At 39.5% G+C, this 19,690-nt stretch overlaps 1 protein-coding gene across 5 annotated transcripts in view; it reads left to right on the plus strand.

Annotated features, from left to right (window-relative positions):
• Positions 1–17,797, plus strand: part of PARVA (parvin alpha) — an 89,536-nt gene extending 71,739 nt beyond the window's left edge. For all 5 annotated transcript variants that reach the window (XM_048855601.2, XM_048855602.2, XM_048855603.2 and 2 more), the window contains 5 exons: positions 99–160; positions 1,081–1,149; positions 3,711–3,812; positions 4,675–4,747; positions 11,780–17,797. In XM_048855601.2, coding sequence (XP_048711558.1) covers positions 99–160; positions 1,081–1,149; positions 3,711–3,812; positions 4,675–4,747; positions 11,780–11,856 — 383 coding nt within the window. In that variant the 3' untranslated portion in view covers positions 11,857–17,797. The remainder of the gene's footprint in view (positions 1–98; positions 161–1,080; positions 1,150–3,710; positions 3,813–4,674; positions 4,748–11,779) is intronic.
• Positions 17,798–19,690: the final 1,893 nt, after the last annotated feature.

Consider the following 19,690-nt stretch of genomic DNA (forward strand, 5'->3'; position numbering starts at 1 on the left):
GATGCTGCTGTTCTCATCATTCATGCTCTTTAATTAGTGTTTATTATTCAGTTGGATAGCTGTTGCTTGCTATGTTAACAGGTTTGACTATTTTTCAGAACGGGATGCATTTGACACTTTATTTGACCATGCTCCGGACAAGCTCAATGTTGTAAAAAAGGTTGGAAAGTGTTTTATTTCTGAAATACAATTAAGTAGCACATTAACATATTTAATGTAATAAAACTTAAACTTTACACTGAAAATGAAAGTCATAATCCTGTGATTACAAATTGTGTTATATTTATTGCTTTCATCAACATTAATTTTGCTTCAGAAGATAGAACAGGAGAGATATATAGAAGTCTCTATTGTAAAGTACTTTGTCATGTAACTGTGGGTATGTCTACACTGCAGTTAGAGACCTGAAGCTGGCCAGTGCCAGCTGACTTGAGCTCATGACTAAAAGACTGTTTAATTATTGTGTAGACATTCAGGTTTGGGCTGCAGCCCGAGCTTTGGGACCCTCCTACCTTGCAGGGTCCTACAGCCTGGGCTCCAGGCCGAGCCCGAATATCTTCACTGCAATTAAACAGCCCCTTACCCTGAGCTGGGTCAGCCATGGGTTTTTAATTGCAGTGTAAACGTACCCTGTATGTAATGTAAAAGAAAACTCAACAGGTCGATCCTTAGCTGGTATAAATTCACATAGCTCCACTAAAGCCAATTGAGAAATGCCAATTTACATCAGCGGATTATCTGCCCCCATGTATTTCAGCTGCTATCAAATTGAAGCCTCGTCTAATAACACAACTCTCTAGACTGCTACAAATCTTTTTTTTTTTTAGCTTCCTGAAGAAGAATTACATTATAACAATGTATTTTAATTATCTGATTAGTGTTCATGTCAGTTCTGTTCCGCTCTCAGAAAACCAATCAATCTAGGAGTAAAATACTTTAAAAATTGCAGGTTTCTGTTTGTAACTTTAAAACATTTAGAAATCAGATCTAAACACTGCACGTGCAGGTCTAACTTATGGGAAAAGTTGAAACTGCTGCTCTAAAAAGTGTGCCTTGATCAACATGTTCTCATTTTTTCAGACCCTCATCACTTTTGTGAACAAGCACCTGAATAAACTGAATTTGGAGGTTACAGAACTGGAAACCCAGGTAAGATTCCATAGCCATGGTTGGTGGGGGAGGACAATTGCACCATACTATACACGTATCATAACATGCTCAAAGGTTTCACTAGAGTCTTATTAAGCCATCTTTAAAGAAATGGGCTGTATGAAGTGGGCTGTAGCCCACAAAAGCTTATGCTCTAATAAATTTGTTAGTCTCTAAGGCGCCACAAGTACTCCTGTTCTTTTTGTGGATACAGACTAACACGGCTGTTACTCTGAAACCTTTAAAGAAATGAGAGGTTTCAGAGTAGCAGCAGTGTTAGTCTGTATTCGCAAAAACAAAAGGAGGACTTGTGGCACCTTAGAGACTAACAAATTTATTTGAGCATAAGCTTTTGTGAGCTACAGCTCACTTCATCGGATGCATTCAGTGGAAAATCCGATGAAGTGAGCTGTAGCTCACGAAAGCTTATGATCAAATAAATTTGTTAGTCTCTAAAGTGCCACAAGTCCTCCTTTTCTTTAAAGAAGTGGTTATTTCACCCAGAAACAACCTCTGGATTGCTTAATTTTATATAGGTCTTTCATGTGAAGATAAAAACTATACTGCAAAGACAATGAACTATTCTAGTAGTAACTGAATTTCTGGAGCACATTCCCTGAAAAGATTTATACTTCCTTTACCATTAATATTAATTAATGTTAGCTGTACACTATATAAGGAGGGTCCAGAACAATTTTCGTCATTAGAGATGCCATAGCAGTTTTTGCAGTGAGAATCTTGGCCCAGGTATTCTGATCAAATTCCAAGGTGGGCAATTGCATTCCAGCTATCTTTACTTTACTCAAATGAATAATCTCATGGGACTGCTGTGACACTTCTCACTGGGACTGTTACACACGTAAAGTTACTGAGTGTATAAGCAGTTGCATCACTGGGTTCTACGCTGCACAGTGTGACATTGTGCTGGCTCCTCTTCCTTGTTTCCAGTTGCTAGAATGCATTGAAAGAAGCTAAAAATACATTAAATACTTTCCTAGTGTTTTTTTTTCTATATAAACAATTGCTGCAGTTGCCACAAGGAAGTTACATGATGAGATTGGAAGGAAGGTGGTCTGCATGATCACCAGTGAGAAGGGAGGTGTCCATAGAGCATTTTTTCCTTTAAGACGTGATCCTTCTTACAAAAAAGTCTCAGAACCCCTCGTATAACTGACTACAAGTCTCTAATAGGTATGGATTTTGCACAGGTAAAATTAAGAACTAGATGGGAGGAGACATATAAAGGCTTTCTTTCAGAAATATGGCTTTGTTTTTAAGTGTGTGTGTATATTCCATTGTTATCTTACTGAAGAACCCTCATTAATCAAATGTCCGTAGAGATCCCTAAAAAGTTCATTGAAACTGGATTTCGCTAAGCTGAGAGATAGATTGTATTTCCAACAGCAGAGAGATGATGAGCAGCTTCAGGGAGACATTGAGCTGCTTCAGATAATCTGGGGAATTGGATAAACAGAATTTGATTAAGTGAGGCTATGTTCTAGCATTGATAGTCATGATATATAGATAAGATTGAGATGGCCATTCTATTCTAAACCTCTCTTCACAGTCATTCATAACTTTCTCTGAAATGTTGCCTTTGGGCAAAAATTTGCTCATGTCTGGTCTCAGCCCAGGTTCAGATAAAATCCATTAATCTGCTTTTGTGTTACACAAGTGTGAAAAGAATACATTTCTCTTTTTAAAAATACAGAATTTGTGTCATCTCAAGGAACTCAAAACCATGTTTTTAAAAAGCTTGACATGCTTATTGTTCTTTATGAGGAATGTGATCGTGTTCTGAAATTTTTGAGAAAAATGTTTTAAAATTAGTAACATGTACGAAAACCATGTGCATAATGTGTGTAGTTATAGTTCATAATGAAATAAGGATGCACCATAGCAGTTAGATGGATGCCGTCTACCTATAATTGTGTACACTGAAAAATAGGTTAATATGGACTTTGCTGAACTCTGGACTTCGGTTTCTTTATTCCCCTCCTCTTTTTCCACTATATTAAGATTTCTTGTGCAATCATTAGATGACACATTCATTTCTACTTTCTTCTGCTCTGGGGCTATGTGCTATGTCACAAACAGTTCGGAAGAGATGGTTGTGCCTCTGCCACAGGGCCAGCAGAATCTGAATTGAAGGTGTGTTCCATAGATCAGCCGTCCCGAGGCTTCCACACTACAGAAATGGGCTCACAACCCCCTGTTCCTCCAGTGCTGAATCCACTTCCCAGTTACCAAATCTACTCAACCGCCAGTGACAAGATGCCCATAACTACAGGTCTCTTCTGGCCACAGCCTCTTTCCAGGGTGCTTATATGCCAACTTGTTTATGTCAGTCTCGGGTCAGTTTATCCATGAAGGCATAACACAGTGTAATACCTGATATAAGCATAAGAAGTCACGTAGAATAAATCTTTTGATGCAATTGAAAACGTTTAGGTTAGTAGTGTCGTGAGCATGCTGTATTAGGCAAAGGGTATCTTGCTTATCAGGCAAAATAATTATCCAGGTTTAGAATATATACTCTGACATATCATGGTCTCTTACAGTTTGCAGACGGTGTATATCTAGTGCTGCTGATGGGTCTCCTGGAGGGCTATTTTGTGCCTCTGCACAGCTTTTTCTTGACTCCTGATAGTTTTGAACAAAAGGTAATTCTGTTGTTGGATTTTATATTTTTATATAAAAAAAAAACACTTCCTGTAACACACAGTACAAACCTTTTTACGCAAGACTGATGTACTCTACCTAGGTTAAAAAAAAAGGGAATACAGTGGTCACCATTAAAAATTCAGCATTTGCCAGCATTTATTACACAGTAGTATTTGAGATACTGTGGTTATTGCCTCATCTGAGTAGAGGAGGAAATTGTGTTAACTGTCTGGTATCTAGGAAATATTAACTGTTTGTTGGCAGCCACTGCAATGCTGCCATTGAGCTATACTCAGTATTACCATTGACTCAAATAAGACGTCTGTGCCTGAGTGCTGGCGGAATCAAATTATGAACAACAAAAATTATGAACATTTGCAAGATTTCACATAGTTTAAAGATATGAAGGCATATTCCCTTCTCTGCACAATATACAATTTTAAGACCAAACACTGCCCTTAGTCTTCACACACAATCTCTATTGACACCCAAGGCAATTCAGCTATATATTTGAGTCAAGGAAAGTACCTGGACTATATAGTGTTCAATTTTTTACTATTTTATTTTTGTTAATTTTTAAGGAGTTTACCAAGCTAACTTGTCTCTCAATGGACAGTTGAGCCCAAATCCTATTCTGATCAGGACAATCCCATTTGCAAATATTTGGATTTCTGACCAAAAAATACTTTGAGTAACGATTAGTTCCCTGTTTTCTATGGACCCGATCCTCTGATGTAAGGAGCCTTGACAACTTACACCAGCTGAGGATTTGGCTCTGTAGCCTTAAACGCAGCCTATGCTGACCATGTACACTGGGCAGGAAATAATGTACAATAATGAATGTGTTCATTATATTACCAGGTCATTAATGTGTCCTTTTCATTTGAGCTAATGCAAGATGGAGGGTTGGAAAAACCAAAACCGAGGCCAGAAGGTATCGTACTTTATTTATTATTAATCTTTTTATCAGTTGAAGGATGAAATCCTATCCTGTGCTGTGGTGTTGCAGTAGGGTAGGATGAGGGTACAAGGAACCTCTTAATCCACAAAAGTAGAGAGGCAAGTCCGTCTGTAGTGCTCAGGCAATCTGTGGTTAGGGTATGTGCCTAGCTGTCTTTCAATCAGCAGCAAATGCTACATGGGGGTGCATGCTGATCCTCAGAGGACCAGCATAGTCATTTCAGCATGTGTTCCTCAGCCCCTCCTTGACAATTTCTGCCCTTGCCAGTAAAAGTGCTTCTGCAAAGGACTCAATGGGTGATAATTCTGCTCTGGCCATGGCAAGACTTATCCATCGTGAATACCTGTACTGAACAGATGATGATATTGTAATAAAAAATGATTTGTGAATTGTATTGCCCACACATCTGGATAACCCTACTCCCTCCCATTCCGCCTTTGCCTACTAAACCCTCCAAAATGTGCAACATAATTCACAATGGTTGTGTTTGAAGACTTATTCATTGTGGTAGGAAAAGACAAATATCAAACGTTCATTGAGTTGCCTTTGAACACAGTAGCCAATTGTGAAAATTCAAAATATTTTGCACTTATCTGATCCAATGTTCCCTTGTCTTCATGAGATGACTTTTTATACTGGTGAATTTTCAGACTTGCATCTTATGTATTTCTGCTGCTAAATTTATAGGCAAGAGGTTGAGACTTGGGGGAAAAGCTGAGCCCCACTGAAGACCATGAGAGTTTCCCCATTGATTTTAGTAGAACCAGAATTTCACCCTTGCACTCTCATATGAAAGACATGGGTTTAAGTCTCACTCTCAAGGCTGGATTGAGGCAATCCAGAGCCTGAGGCACCCCATGATATGATATGGAGTGCCTCTGTGGCATCACTCCTGGAGCCCCGCCTCAGCCCTGGTTCCATCTCCCAGTTTGAGTAGTGGTGGCAGGGACTTCCTCTCCCTTCTCAGAGAAACAGGGACAGCAACTTGGGCCCCTCTTATCCTCTCAGGAGTGGCAGCCCCTTTCTCCCCCTTCCCACCCCCCACTCCTTATATACACACATGCTTCCCTTGGGAGAGCAAGGGTCCCTCAAAAAGGCAGGAATGGCAGCAGGGCCCTGCCCCAGTACTTACAAACTCAGGCTGTTGGGGTATCTGTTTGCTGGGCTCACTGCACTCTGCTGCCACACATGCAGTCCTTTTCTGGATGGTGTTGGCTGGACATTTCCAGCACAGTATGGTGTGGAAGTAACACCCCATAGAAATGAATGGGACAGTTCAGACTTTTCACACCTATCATTGCAGGTTGTCTGCAGACGAAGGCTGACATCACTGGATCATCTATGCTATGGTCACCTTTTCAACTATTTCTTTGCCGTGATAACAGCTAGAGACTTAGTTCTAGTCTACACTAAAAAGTTAGGTCAACCCAGCTACATCACTCAGGGGTGTGAAAAATGCACACCCCTGACTACCCTAGTTAAGCCAATCTAACTCCCACTGTAGACAGGTTTACAGAAGAAATCTTCCATTAACCTAGCTACCATCTCTCAGGGAAGTGGATTGCCTACGCTGATGGTGGAAACCCTCCTGTTGGCATAGGTACTGTCTACCCTGAAGTGCTACACTGGAACAGCTTCAGATGTGCTGCAGTAGCATTTCAAGTGTAGACAAGCCCTTACTTTAGAAAACAAACAAACAAGCTGAAATTCTGACATAATCATAGGCCTTAGGAGCTGGGGTTGCAGGCACAGACCTTTAGTGCCTATGCCTTAATCTGGCAATATAGATCCTAGTTTTTCACTTCTTGTGATGGCTGGGACTATTGTGTGCAGGCCTGCTTTAGCTAAATTGATGGTGACTATATCACAAGGCCTTATGTTTGGGCAATCAAAGTAAGGTGGTGGAAATAGTGAAATCTAGGGTTTCAAGTAAAACAGCCGTGATCTCCCACTCCCTGTGGAGGTTTAAAATTCTTATGGCCTTTTAATTTTTCAGGTATTTATTGCTCTAGGGGACAGCTAATTTTCCAGTATAAATCAAGCCATCGGGACATTTCAGTATATATATGCCATTTCTTGTGCAATTATTGAAATGCTTAATATGAAACTTCCTGCCCAATGTGAATGGAAAAATGCATCTGTTTTATGTGTTGTTGCATTGGGCACAATGCCCGTGCCTAAAATTTCCAGAGAGCAAAAAAGCATTGGAAAAGATCTTACTATAAATGTGTATACTAAATAGTCTTAAAATTCCTACACAGCTTCTATGAAATTTCTGATGAAATAAATGCTGCAGAATATGAAAAAGCATATGTCAAAAAAAATAGTGAATATGGTAAATAAATTGGCATATCTGCATGATATTTACTTTTTCAGGGTCAACAATTTATTTTTGTTATTTGCAATATATCATTTGCAATATATACAATGAAAGGGCTTTAAAAGTCCTGCCACCTTAATTTTATCTTTTACAACTACTTTGTATTCAAGAGACATCTACAGATATAATGCTAAATATCATCAGCCAACATTTTCAGACAGAGAAGCCTAAAGTTAGACTCTTCAGTCCATGTTTAGGTGCCTAAGAATGGGATTTTCAAAAGCACCTAAATGATTTAGGAGCACAACTTGCATTGAAGTGAATATGGACTGAAGAGCCAAAATTTAGGTTCCCAGTTTTGGCCATCATTGTTTTCTTTACTAGTCATTATGATTTTCTTTCCAAAATGGCCCCAACTTGCATACAGCAGAAGTGATTCCATAAACTCTGTTCATCAGTCCTTAATGAAAGCCTTGATCTTGCAAGTTCTTGCATGGTGCAAGGCTGTTGGTGCTGGGTTACAGCACAAATTCAGGCAGACACTTGGTGTCGGTGTAATTTAAAACAGTGAACACAAACACAATTAAATTGTGGTCTCCAGAATGCAGCCAGCTTTTCAGGCCATCCAACTCTAATATTTAAGGGGCACACTAGGGCAGAAGATAGACTCCATGGCTGATAGTCCAGATCCTGGGTGGATTTCCATCAGTTCTGCTAGGACTCATAGGAATCTTTGCACTCAGCCTGTGTCCCCTCATCCTTGACTGAGTGAAGAAGAATTTTCAAGCATTGTCGAGTGCAAGCTCCTTCTGGGTGACACTCCATTTTAGAGGCTAGCCATGGAAATGAGCTATTATGAGAAGAATCTGATAAAATTATGTTTCTATACAAATGTAATAGAGTTCTATAGAAAATGAATAGAATTCAGTATTATGGAATTGAATAGAAATGATTAATCTTTCTAGAGGATTTTTTTTTAACCATCCTGTACTCCTGGGGGAATTCTGCACCACTGCGCATGTGCAGAATTCATGTCCCCCACAGCTTTCTTTGCTTTCCCACAGAAAAATGACTTTTTAAAAGGGGAGCAAAGGGAAGCTGCAAGAGCAGTCAAGCACCACTCTCTAGCAGAGCAAGTACATCATTTCACACACCTGGAGCAGCTGGTGGAGAGACAAATCACCGTGGGGCTAGGGACGCTCGAACCAGTGGCTCCTAACCTGAGCCGGGATCAGCTGCTAGTCCCGGCGGGGCTGGAGGCAGGAGAGGACAGGACTTCCTCTTCCCCTGCAAGGAGTGTCTGGGGCTGCAACAGACTCACCCCCAGAAACCTCCACCAGCTGCAGGATGCTCAGGATCCTCCCCTTCTTCCTGCCCCCATTGCTCCTCAACTGTGGTGGGAGGGGTCACGGTACCGGGAGCCGCTCCCCCATCCACCCTATCCCCCGTGCATCCAGACCTCCCATACCCAGACACCCCTGCCAAGCCTCACCGTGTACATCCAGAACTCCTCTAGCCCTCCATACCTGAACCCCACCCCACTGAATCTGAACCCCTGCATCTGGAGACCCCCCCTGCCTCCAGATCCCCATCACTGCACCCAGACCACCACCCACTGAGCTCCCTCCACTCAAATCCCCACCCTGATGCCCCACCCCCTGCACAACCCTGAGTCCCCCCCATTCAGACACCCAACTAGATGCACCCAGACCCCCACCCCAACAAGCCCCACTCCCCCAGCAACCAGACCCCTCTGCTGAGACCCAACCACCTTCACCTGGAAGCCCGTGCAGAGACCCATTGCCCGTGCACCTGGAACAAAATGAGCCTCTGTGCATCCAGATCTCCCCACACGTAGACCCCCCCACTGAGCTGCCTGCACCCAGACTGTCCCACATGGAATCCTCTCACCCCACATCTGGATCCCCCAACACTGAGACCCTCCACACCTGGATCCTGACTGGTTGAGCCTGCCTGCTCCACATCTGGTGTGCCTGGTGCAGAAGGGTAGTGCCCCAGGGTGTTTGTGGGACAGACCAAGGCCTTGTGCTGCATCAGGGTAGGGTACAGCCTCACCGCTGAGACCGTGTTCCGGGGGTGGGAGGTCTGCAGGGTGATCTCCCACCTTCGTGCAGCCAGTGGCCTGTGCTCCCCACTGCCCTGTTGGAGCCTCTGCATTTATTTATTGACAAATAAAACTTGCAGAATTTTAAAATATTGTGCGCAGAATTTTTAAATTTTTGGCGCAGAATGCTCTCAGGAGTAATCCTGTAGAATTCTATAGAGATGATGAAATTTTCAGATACATTTTATGGGGTGGTTTTAAAATATTTGTTTAAATAAAATTGTCTTTAAATTCTGTAGGACTCCTCTATAAGGGAATAAAGGGGGGTCATGTGACTCCAAGATTCCCAGCTCCAGGCTTGATGGGGGAAGCTCCCCTTTTTAGAGGTAGTAAGGCAGACCATAACTGTAGCAATCTGAGCTGTGTAGAAGAAATGTCCTTCCCTCGATTCCCAGCAGCTTTGGGACTTTTTACATTTTATAGCCTTGCCTATGAGCTCCTGGAACCTGTCTGTGTCTTCCAAGGGCCACAAAGTGAAGGGGTCTGGAGATTCATTAATTCCATTGAGTGGCATAGTCCCTTCATGAAATGCAGGAGGCTCCATAATTACTCAACTCTGGAAATGAAGCTTTTTTTGTATGGCTTCTGCAGCTGGCTTGCCATGTAGCCATGTCCACAGCCCCCTACAGCTTGCATAGCTTGGAAAACCATGCATGGGTTTGGCTGGAGTGGCAATTAGAGTACAGTAACTCCTCTCTTAACGTTGTAGTTCCTGAAAAATGCGACTTTAAGCAAAACGATGTTAAACTAATCCAGTTTCCCCATAAGAATTAATGTAAATAGTGCGGGGGTTAGGTTCCAGGGAAATTTTTTTCACCAGACAAAAGACTATATTTTATATATATATATATATATATATATATATATATACACACACACACACACAGAGTATAAGTTTCAAACAAACAATTTAATACTGGTACACAGTGATGATGATTGTGAAGCTTGGTTGAGGTGGTGAAGTCAGGGGGTGGGATATTTCCCAGGGAATGCCTTACTGCTAAATGATGAACTAGCACTTGGCTGAGCCCTCAGGGGTTAACATGTTGTTAATGTAGCCTCACACTCTCCAAGGCAGCATGAATGGAGGGAGGGGAGACAGCATGGCAGACAGAGACACACACTGCCTCTGAGAGAGATGCACATTGCCCCTTTAAGTACACTGACCCCACTCTAAGTACATTGCCTTTTTAGGTAGATCAGCAAGTTGAGACAGCAGCTGCTGCCGAGCTCCATCCTGAGCCCTGTTGTGTTCCCCCCTCCCACCCGCTCTGTGGGGATGGGGTAAGTGGGGTGCAGGAGCAGCACATGGCAGTGGGGGGAGGGACAGCTGAACTGCCGGCAATTGATAGCCTGCTGGGTGGCTGCCGCACAGGGAACTTAGGGGAACGGGGAGCTGCTGGGGGGCTGCCAGCCCACCCTGGTTCCAAGCCCCCACCAGCTAGCTGCAACAGGCTGCTTTTCCTGCAAGCAGTGGACAAAGCAGGCGGCTGCCAAACGTTAGAAGGGAGCATTTTGCAACTTTAAACGAGCATGTTCCCTAATTGATCAACAACGAAACAATGTTAACCGGGACGACTTTAAGTGAGGAGTTACTGTATAGACGTTTCTTGTGTAATCTTCAGAATCACATAAAAGACTGCAATATAAGTACTAGAATGGCAATATTATTTTGATAATTGCATAATTTGCTAGGATTGCCTGCGTGCTTTGAAGATGACTTGTTTACACAGACCAGAGCAGTGATTCAGGTCATTTAATTTGATATATATTCTGTCGCAATAACATTGACTTTCTCAACAACCTCTCTTGGAAACAGAGTGGACATTCGTTAGCCCTCTTGTTTCGCAAAGGTGGGGTTTTTTTAAACTTAGATATATATCGTTTGAGGCCCTGATTCAGCCATCTACTTGACCATGTTCCTAACTTTTTAAGTACTGGGGACGTGGGATCTTCAGCATCAACTTTCAGAGGCATTTGTACACCAAACTCCCAAGGTGCTTTAGAAAAATCTCACCTTAAGAACATCCAAGTGCTTTAATTTCCTTGCTAAATAGAAACCTAACAGAATATGTTTTATTCAGTATGGACTCAATCCTGCAGCCCCCCCATATCTGAAGAGTCCCACTGGAGGATTAGATCCTACGTGTCAATTTAAAAAAAACTGCTTCCAGGTTTGTACCTTCAATTTTTCACCCACAATCAAATGTGGGTGCAATTTGGTAGGTACAAATAATCATGGGTGCTAATTTTTTGCATGTAGACATCTGACTAGCTGACAGTATTTGCAAATCAGGAAGTTGTGTGTTCTATATTCATCTGCACCTACAATTAATTGTGGCTTCAAAATTGATGGCTGGGTTGATGGCTTGGTCAAAAATTGTCCTTATATTTGTCCAGTTTCCATACCCGTGCTTCCTACGTTTGTGGTTGTGTATTTGGGGAAGAGACTGAGGAGAGTAGAATGTACTTGCATGTAAGAAGGATAGGCATTTTTTCTGGGTGCTTCCTGGATGTCATGAAAAGAGCTGATTTTACCTTTTTTCCCTCCTTTTTCTAGATATTGTAAATTGTGACCTGAAGTCCACACTGAGAGTCCTGTACAATTTGTTTACCAAATACCGGAATGTGGAGTGAGGAATTTATTTGGGACAGATGAACGGCTGTTAACAAAGCAACCCACCACAACAAACAATTATATGCTTCACGGTCATTCATTTGCATTTGTATTTTTTAAAGGAACTGAATCATTTCTCAGAAGTTTTTTGAACTGATTATTCTTGCTACACTTATTATACCATATGCTTAAAATTAGGGCTACGTTAAACCGAGTGAAATAATGAAGTAAAAAGTCTGAAGGACGATAACTAGGCACCTTTTGGGGAAATCCATCTCTGATTAATATTTCTCTACTCTGTTTTAAAATATTCAGAACAACAAGCAATAGACTTGATAGCTTTAATTAGACTGGACTTTGGAACAAATTGTAGGAGGTTGTCTTCAGTTGTGTATTAAATATTAATTTGAAAAAAAAAACCCAGTTATTTTTTCTAATCTGAGAGAGGACAATATTTTCTATCCATAATAAGATGGATGCATCAGGAGCTCCTGCTAACTTACTAAATGTGTATGGAAGGATAAGTAGGATGTGATGGTTCACATTGGAGCTAAGAAGAAGAGATCTGTAAAAGGCACTAAATTTGGTTACTTTTTTTGCTGTTGTATAAATCAAGGCTTGAATTTTCTGGGTACTGACTGATACTTACTCCTTCAGACTCATAATGATGTGATGATCTGATTTAAATGTACATTGTCGATCAATCGGAACAGCACTCTTTAAAGCTTGTCTGCTTGATGTTGTGCCATAAAAAGACCTTTACTACAAAGTACAAAATTCAGTACAGTGTCAAAACCTTATAAAAAAGCCTCTTCATAAGTATAGGATCTGTCCTACAAGGACACCCAGGGATAGTAGAAACTGAAGTAAAGGAAGTGTTTTTACTTCAAATGAACAGTTTAGAAAAATATAATTGGTATAAATTATGCAGGATGTTGGAAGGGCACAAGGAATTAATAATTAACGCCTACGTTAAAAAAAAAAGTGGATTCCCAATTAAAGACCTTAAAGAAGCCTGATTTTCAGAAAGTGGGTGCTCAATACTGAAAATCAGACCTCTTTAGGGTGCTTCAAGTTAGGCACCCAAAAATGGACGCACACAAGATCACTATCACTTTTGAAAAATTAGGCCAAAAGCCATGTAGTGTAAGAGTAGTTATTGAGTGTTTGAGCATACACATTTTAATAAAAGTGGTAAAGAATAATCAAGAAAAGTAAAGTTTGTAGTGTGTCATACTGTAATATGTAATATTTGTAAAACTATTAGATGGGATAGCACTTAAATACTGTAGCCTAAATAATACAGGATAAACAACTTTTTTTTTTACACTGATGTTTTTTTACTTTATTTTAGAAAGAAATTATATAAATTTAATAGAAACTAAAATAGTGCCTGTTTTTCTCTATAGTCTGTTTTATACATTGAGCTGCAGGCCTAGTGTGTTGCTACTTTAGATTTATTACATAAAGGGAGGCAGTGTCTATCCCCTTGGTTAGTTCATGATTGAATTGTTTTGTTGTACAATGTACATCACGCAAAAGTATGATGGTTATTTTCCGGAAACAGTCCTCCACCCTTCACATTCTAATGCATTGTTTGGCATTAACTCAGACTTGCTGAGGTTGTTACAATACAAGAGTCTGTGGAAGTTTTAGATGAACAAGAATTATTTTCAGAGTAGCAGCCGTGTTAGTCTGTATTCGCAAAAAGAACAGGAGTACTTGTGGCACCTTAGAGACTAACCAATTTATTTGAGTATCAACTTTCGTGAGCTACAGCTCACTTCATCGGATGCATTCAGAATTATTTTGCCACATATGAGCTGTGATGATTTTACATTTTCAGTTGTAAGACACACAGGAGACATGGGGCCTGCTTCTCCTCTCGCACCTCTATCAGGCCTCAATTGGATAGGCATAGGTGTCCATGCTAGTAGATCACATTGCATGAGTCTAAATCAGGAACAGTGCCATTGAAACCAGTGGTTACCACGGAGAGTAGTAAATTAATCATTACTTAGAGTTTTAAAATCAAGATTTAGATGTCTTTCTAAGAGAGATGCTCCAACTCAGCCACAAGTTATCGGGCTCAATAGTGTTCAGTTACACAGTTGGAAAGAAAAAAAAAATTCTTTTAGGGATGGAGTTACCGGGTAAAATTTTGGCCTGTATTATGCTGCAGGTCAGACTAGATGGCCATAGTGGTCCCTTCTGGCCTCAAACTCTATGAATTACACCAGTGTAAAATTAGTGTAGGTGAAAGGAGAACCATGCCTGTGGTCTCTTGAATCAGTTTATCTGAAGGAATGCAATGCTGGTAAGAATTATTCATAACAGGCTTATGTTACTCATTATCTAAAACGCGAAATATTTGATTTTGCAGTTTTTGCTTATTTGTTTTTCAGTGCAGTCATTAGTGTTAAATCAAGCAATGATGTTCTTCCATGATAAGTGATAAATAATAAGCTGATATTAACTTTGGTTGAGGTGCTTATTGAGATTCATTACTCTTAGAGGTAAATATTGACTGAGGCAAAGATAACGTCAATATTTAATTCAAGGAACAATAAACCAGGATGTTCACTGAACCAAGTATTCAATATCTGTATTGTTACTTACTTTCTGAATGTCCAGAGACTATCTCGATATCCCTGCATTTTAGTAATGGTTTTCAAATGCATGGCAGCTTTTCCTTTTAAATGGAGTTTCTAAAGGACTTATGAAGTTAGAGGTTTAGAAAAGAAAAATTATTTTCTTTTTTTTTTAAGAGGCAAATAATTGGACTTTTTGCTCCCAGTCAGAAAGCTCTAATTTGTATATGTTATCTGATTAGTTGATGTCATTCTAGATCTCAGTATTATTGACCTTTTGAGGAGATAAACAATAGGAATTCATCCTGCGGTGGGGTTTTTTGAAAGCCAGTCATGAGCCAGAAATGTTCTCCTGTACAAACCCATAGTTACAGTATGTTTTAATACGTTGCCAGGAAGTTGCGGATTTCCCTCCTTTGGTTATTTGGCATGTGTTTTGTCCATCTATAAGTCTATGTGCTAGTAACTGCTAGAATGCCATGGCTCAGTTCTTTAACAACTCTATAAAAATTTTGTTTTTACAGATTTTATTCAGCTGGAAAGGCATGGCACTCTCACACACATTGAACATATTATATGAGCAAAGCATATATTTTTAACTTCCTTTGTTTTCAGGAGAGCGCTTTTTTAGTGACAACAGTCGCATAGAAGAAAAATTACGAACAGCAAAACTAGTTGTTTCCTGCATTTGTGCATTCGTCCTAATTCTTATTATGGGTTGCTCTGCTAATGATGTTATTGGCAAATTTTTTGTGTCAGTAAATTCCATCTAAAACAAATCAATGGACAGAATTGTGACATACTTACAGTACAGTAATTGTTGGACACTTGAGACTATAAAATCTCATACTGTTTTTCAAAACAAAATTTAAACTTTTATATGAACTTCCGTTTTATAGGAAGAAATTTTGTAAACTAAAATTTTATATAACTATCTGAGAACACAATTATTATAAACGTAGAACAGTATAATAGTTTACACACACGCACATATATACACACACATATACACACATTACAGGCCAGTGGATCACTGCTTATATTTCTGATTATATAGATTTAAATAGCTTATAAAATGAATATGAAATCTAATCTATAGATATCTAATATTTATTGCTTTTAATATAGAAAAAATAGAATACTGTAGTCAGTTTTCTCTTTATCAAGTATTATTTGGCCTGCACCTTCCTTTTGTGAAGCTAATTGGGTCAAATTTTGCTCTCGGTTACAGTGCAGTTACTCTTGATTTACAGCAGTGTAACTGAACTTGAATTTGTCCCATTGGCTTAGAGGTGATTTAAGTTTTAGGTCCATTATGGCCTAATTTATAATTCTCTTTATTTATAATTCTCGTAAATGATTAAATATTTCCACATCAATGGTAGCAATTTAAAAGGACAATGTTTTAAGATTACATTGAAATTCAGTGAGCCCAATCTAGCAAAATAGTCTCTGGCTTTCTGTGACATGAAGGCCCACAGGTTTCTAGGACCACAGAAGGCTGAGAGAATATTGATATGCCATGAGGGATCAGAAAAGAAAGAAAGAAAAATCTTTACCATGGGTGTTAACAAATGCCAAGAGAGCAGAGAGTGCTCTGCTTCCCAATTCTTAATTCATCTATCTCCCATCACAGCCCTGCAGCGGTGCTGTGTGGGTCTTCCCCATCCCCATAATGACCATTGGGTTGTTTGTAGCAGGGAGCCCTCTGCAATAGGCAGAGTCCTGGTGGATCCTCCCCTCCCCAGTTACTGTTTGTCTGACAATGAGGAAGGGCAAGTGTCTAGGCCAAGTAGTCTCTACTTCTCAGAAGGAGACCTCCAAAATGGAGTTGTCACCCGCCGAGGTTCTAAGATCTTGAGGCGATGGCACCTGCAAATTTTTTTCCATCTGACTGACATTCAGTCATCCAGAGAAGAATGAGCCTGTGAAAGGATGTCAGGGGAATTGCTGAGTGAATTCGCCTGTTTCCCGAATATCTCATCCATAGGGCTGGGTTGCTGTATATTGCAAGTGGGCTGGTGGAATCATGGACTGTCCAGGAAAAGGGGTGCTCCCAGAATGCCTAATCCTCAGCATTCCTTAGTGGCTAGGTTCTTCTCTCTCAAGAGAGAGCAGCAGCCTGTGCATCTGCATAGCTCAGGAAAGCTCATGGAACTTCTGTGGACCAGCAGCTGCTGGTTACGGCCCTAACATTCTAAGTAAAATCTACTTATATTTACTCTTTGGAACAAATTCTCGCTGCAGTCATTGGAGTTGTACCAGCAGAGCATTGGTCCCTTCTGTTTTACAGCAGGGTCTCAAGATAGGGTTTGGGTATTTGTTATGTTCACATAAGCTGTATTAATTAAGACAAATGATGCTTGATCAGTGTGACTGATCTTTGCATTGTCTATTGATTTTGCAGGGGACATGTTTTTAAATTCATATTTCAGATTCACTTAGCAGATACTACTCCAAGCCACTAATGTTGTGAAGCTGAATGACTTTTAAAAGTGATGGGTTTTATTTCATTAGGCAGAAATATGTATGAATATTAGATATAGTACATATTAGCTTTAGACCTTTTTTATTTGTTTATTTTTGTTATTCCCTTGATCTCCTCTCATAATGTTGTCTTCACTCAAAGCCTCTGAATGTGCTGAACATCCCAGAGTAGAATAGTGCCTTGAATAATACTTGTAGACTTCTCTTCAGCATTACCTAGTGGTCTTTTATCATCTTATCGTGAGAACTATTGTTGCATTTTTCTAAAGTTAATGCAGTCACAGATTAAATGTTTCATACAAAGTGAAAATTAGGTTAGAATAAGATTTTTAAAAAATGTGTTCACATGCAAAATAGTCTATTGTAAGTAGATATTGGAGCCAAAATAATAAATATATCAGAATCACAAATGTTCTACTTTCTAAAGCCCTCTGATCATTTAACATTTGTGAGGGCTAAATTCTTTGAATCTGAGTCTAAATCTGTGCTTGTTTGCCCTGACTCTATTAGCTAAAAACAACTTTGTCATATTCTATCTGTCTGCCGTCTAATAGTTTTAATAATTCTATGCTTTCCGGTATTATTAGTCCCATTTCATTGTTTGGTTATAAAATTCAAGATCACAATAGTTAAATGTTAAATAGTTAAATGTGCAACACACGCGCAAAAAAAGTTGCAATTCTTGCTTCATAAAATATATATCTAATTGTTTTGGTTTATAAAAATTAACCCACATGCCTTCAACTGCAGATTTAATGGCTTTTGTAAACATGTATTTTATGTACTCTGTAAATAAGAGAGACACTACATTACCAATATTTCTTGTGCTTCTTCTGAAAGATCTGTTAAGAAACACAATAAAAATCACACCTGAAAATCAAAATTGCATGTTACTGTCTGTGATAAAGATGATTTATGTAGCAAAAAGTAGCAAGGTTATGTGGTTTTATATTCCTGGAACTCCAAGCCCTCTGCGTGCATTTCCCCCACTCCCAATTATCTCATTGCGGGTGTGCTTGGTGTTTATTATTATTGTCTGTGAAGGTTGGTGACAGCTGAAAATGGGTTGACAAAACAGACATGTAAACATATATGCTTGAGCCTATTAGCAGCAGCGGGTACAGAAAAGGTTGTACCTGACTCAAAATAGTGTAGGCAAAGCACACCCTGCCTGTCCGGGTTATTGTTGGCATATTAGACACTTTCACAGTGAAGTATTATATCATATTTTGTGAAATATTTCAGTTGTGTTATTCAATCATGTGTCAGTAAGGTATGTAACCTATTGCAATTAAACCTTTCCAGTACATAAAGTAACTGGAGTTGGTTAATGCAGTGTTGTTGTAGCTGGATTGGTCCCAGGATATTAGCCAGACAAGGTGGGTGAGGTAATACCTTTTATTGGAACAACTTCTGGTGGTGAGTGAGACAAGCTTTTGAGCTTACACAGAGCTCTTCTTCAGCATTGTTAAGAAATCTTTCAGAGTAACAGCCGTGTTAGTCTGTATTCGTAAAAAGAAAAGGAGTACTTGTGGCATCTTAGAGACTAAATTTAAACAAGTGAGCTGTAGCTCACGAAAGCTTATGCTCAAATAAATTGGTTAGTCTCTAAGGTGCCAAGAAATCTTTGGGGACCAAATTTTTGTCATGAAACTTTGTTGTGATACTTATATATACACAGTAGTTTTAATGCAGCATTGCTTACCGTTTGCATGCTGTTATATTAAATTGCTTTCTCAGTAAAGTAGGTCATTTTAATGCTAACACATCTGTACCACAATCAAGCATTTAAACTGTATCTGAATTGCATGACTTAGAAGTGTTTGTGAAAGGACTGCAGGACTGTGGTTTTAGCCACAAGGGTGAAATACAGAGTGATATTAACAAAATCAGAAATCTGTATCCTCTTTTTCTGAAGTCTTTGCAAAGAAACTGGTGGTGGGAAAGACTTATAAAGTCACTTATTCCGTCCACCAGTCAGTACAGGATTGGTTCCTCCATTCTATTTACAAACCAATGTTAAAGGAATTGAACAATGGCCTTCTACTACCTCCCTTATGAGACTATGCCACATTCTAACAGACCTCAAGTTAGAAATGTCCTGATATTCAGTCTAATTTTTACCTGATTCAATTGATTTCATACTGAATACCTGATGTCTTCTATCCTTGATACTTGCACCATTCAAATTTGGTGAAAATTAGTACGACACTATTGGGTGCTATCACAATTTTTTTAAAAAAATATATACTATTTTATTACATGTTGAGACTCAGAAGTTTTCAGCTGTCACTAATAAACACAAGTCACTGCTCAGAATTTCTGATGCTTAGAATAACTAACTGCATGGATTATAGTCATTTTGTTGAATTATTAATCAATTGGATCTGTGCCAAATTTTTAAGTATTACATTAGGTGAACATATTAGTCTATTAAATTACATAAGGAAAAAACCCTGTGACTAAGGTGTTCATGCAATATTTTTTCTAAAAACAACCCTCATTGTTTTTTTCCATCAGATACAAACACAATTCATCTGGTACAAGAGAATAGCAGAAAATTTTGTGTATGGGCTCAATCTTGCAAGATGCTGAGCATTCTCACCCCAGTCCAGGAAAGCATGTCAGCACATGCTTAACTTTAAACACTTGAGTAGTTCCTTTGATTTATTTGCAGGATTGAGCCCTGTATAAATAAGATCCCATGTTACACAGAAATATGTATGTTGGAAAGAGATGTGGTATGTGGATTTTCATCTTATATATAGGATTTAAG

Source organism: Caretta caretta, chromosome 6 (genome assembly GCF_965140235.1).
Source record: "Caretta caretta isolate rCarCar2 chromosome 6, rCarCar1.hap1, whole genome shotgun sequence".
NCBI lineage: Eukaryota > Metazoa > Chordata > Testudines > Cheloniidae > Caretta > Caretta caretta.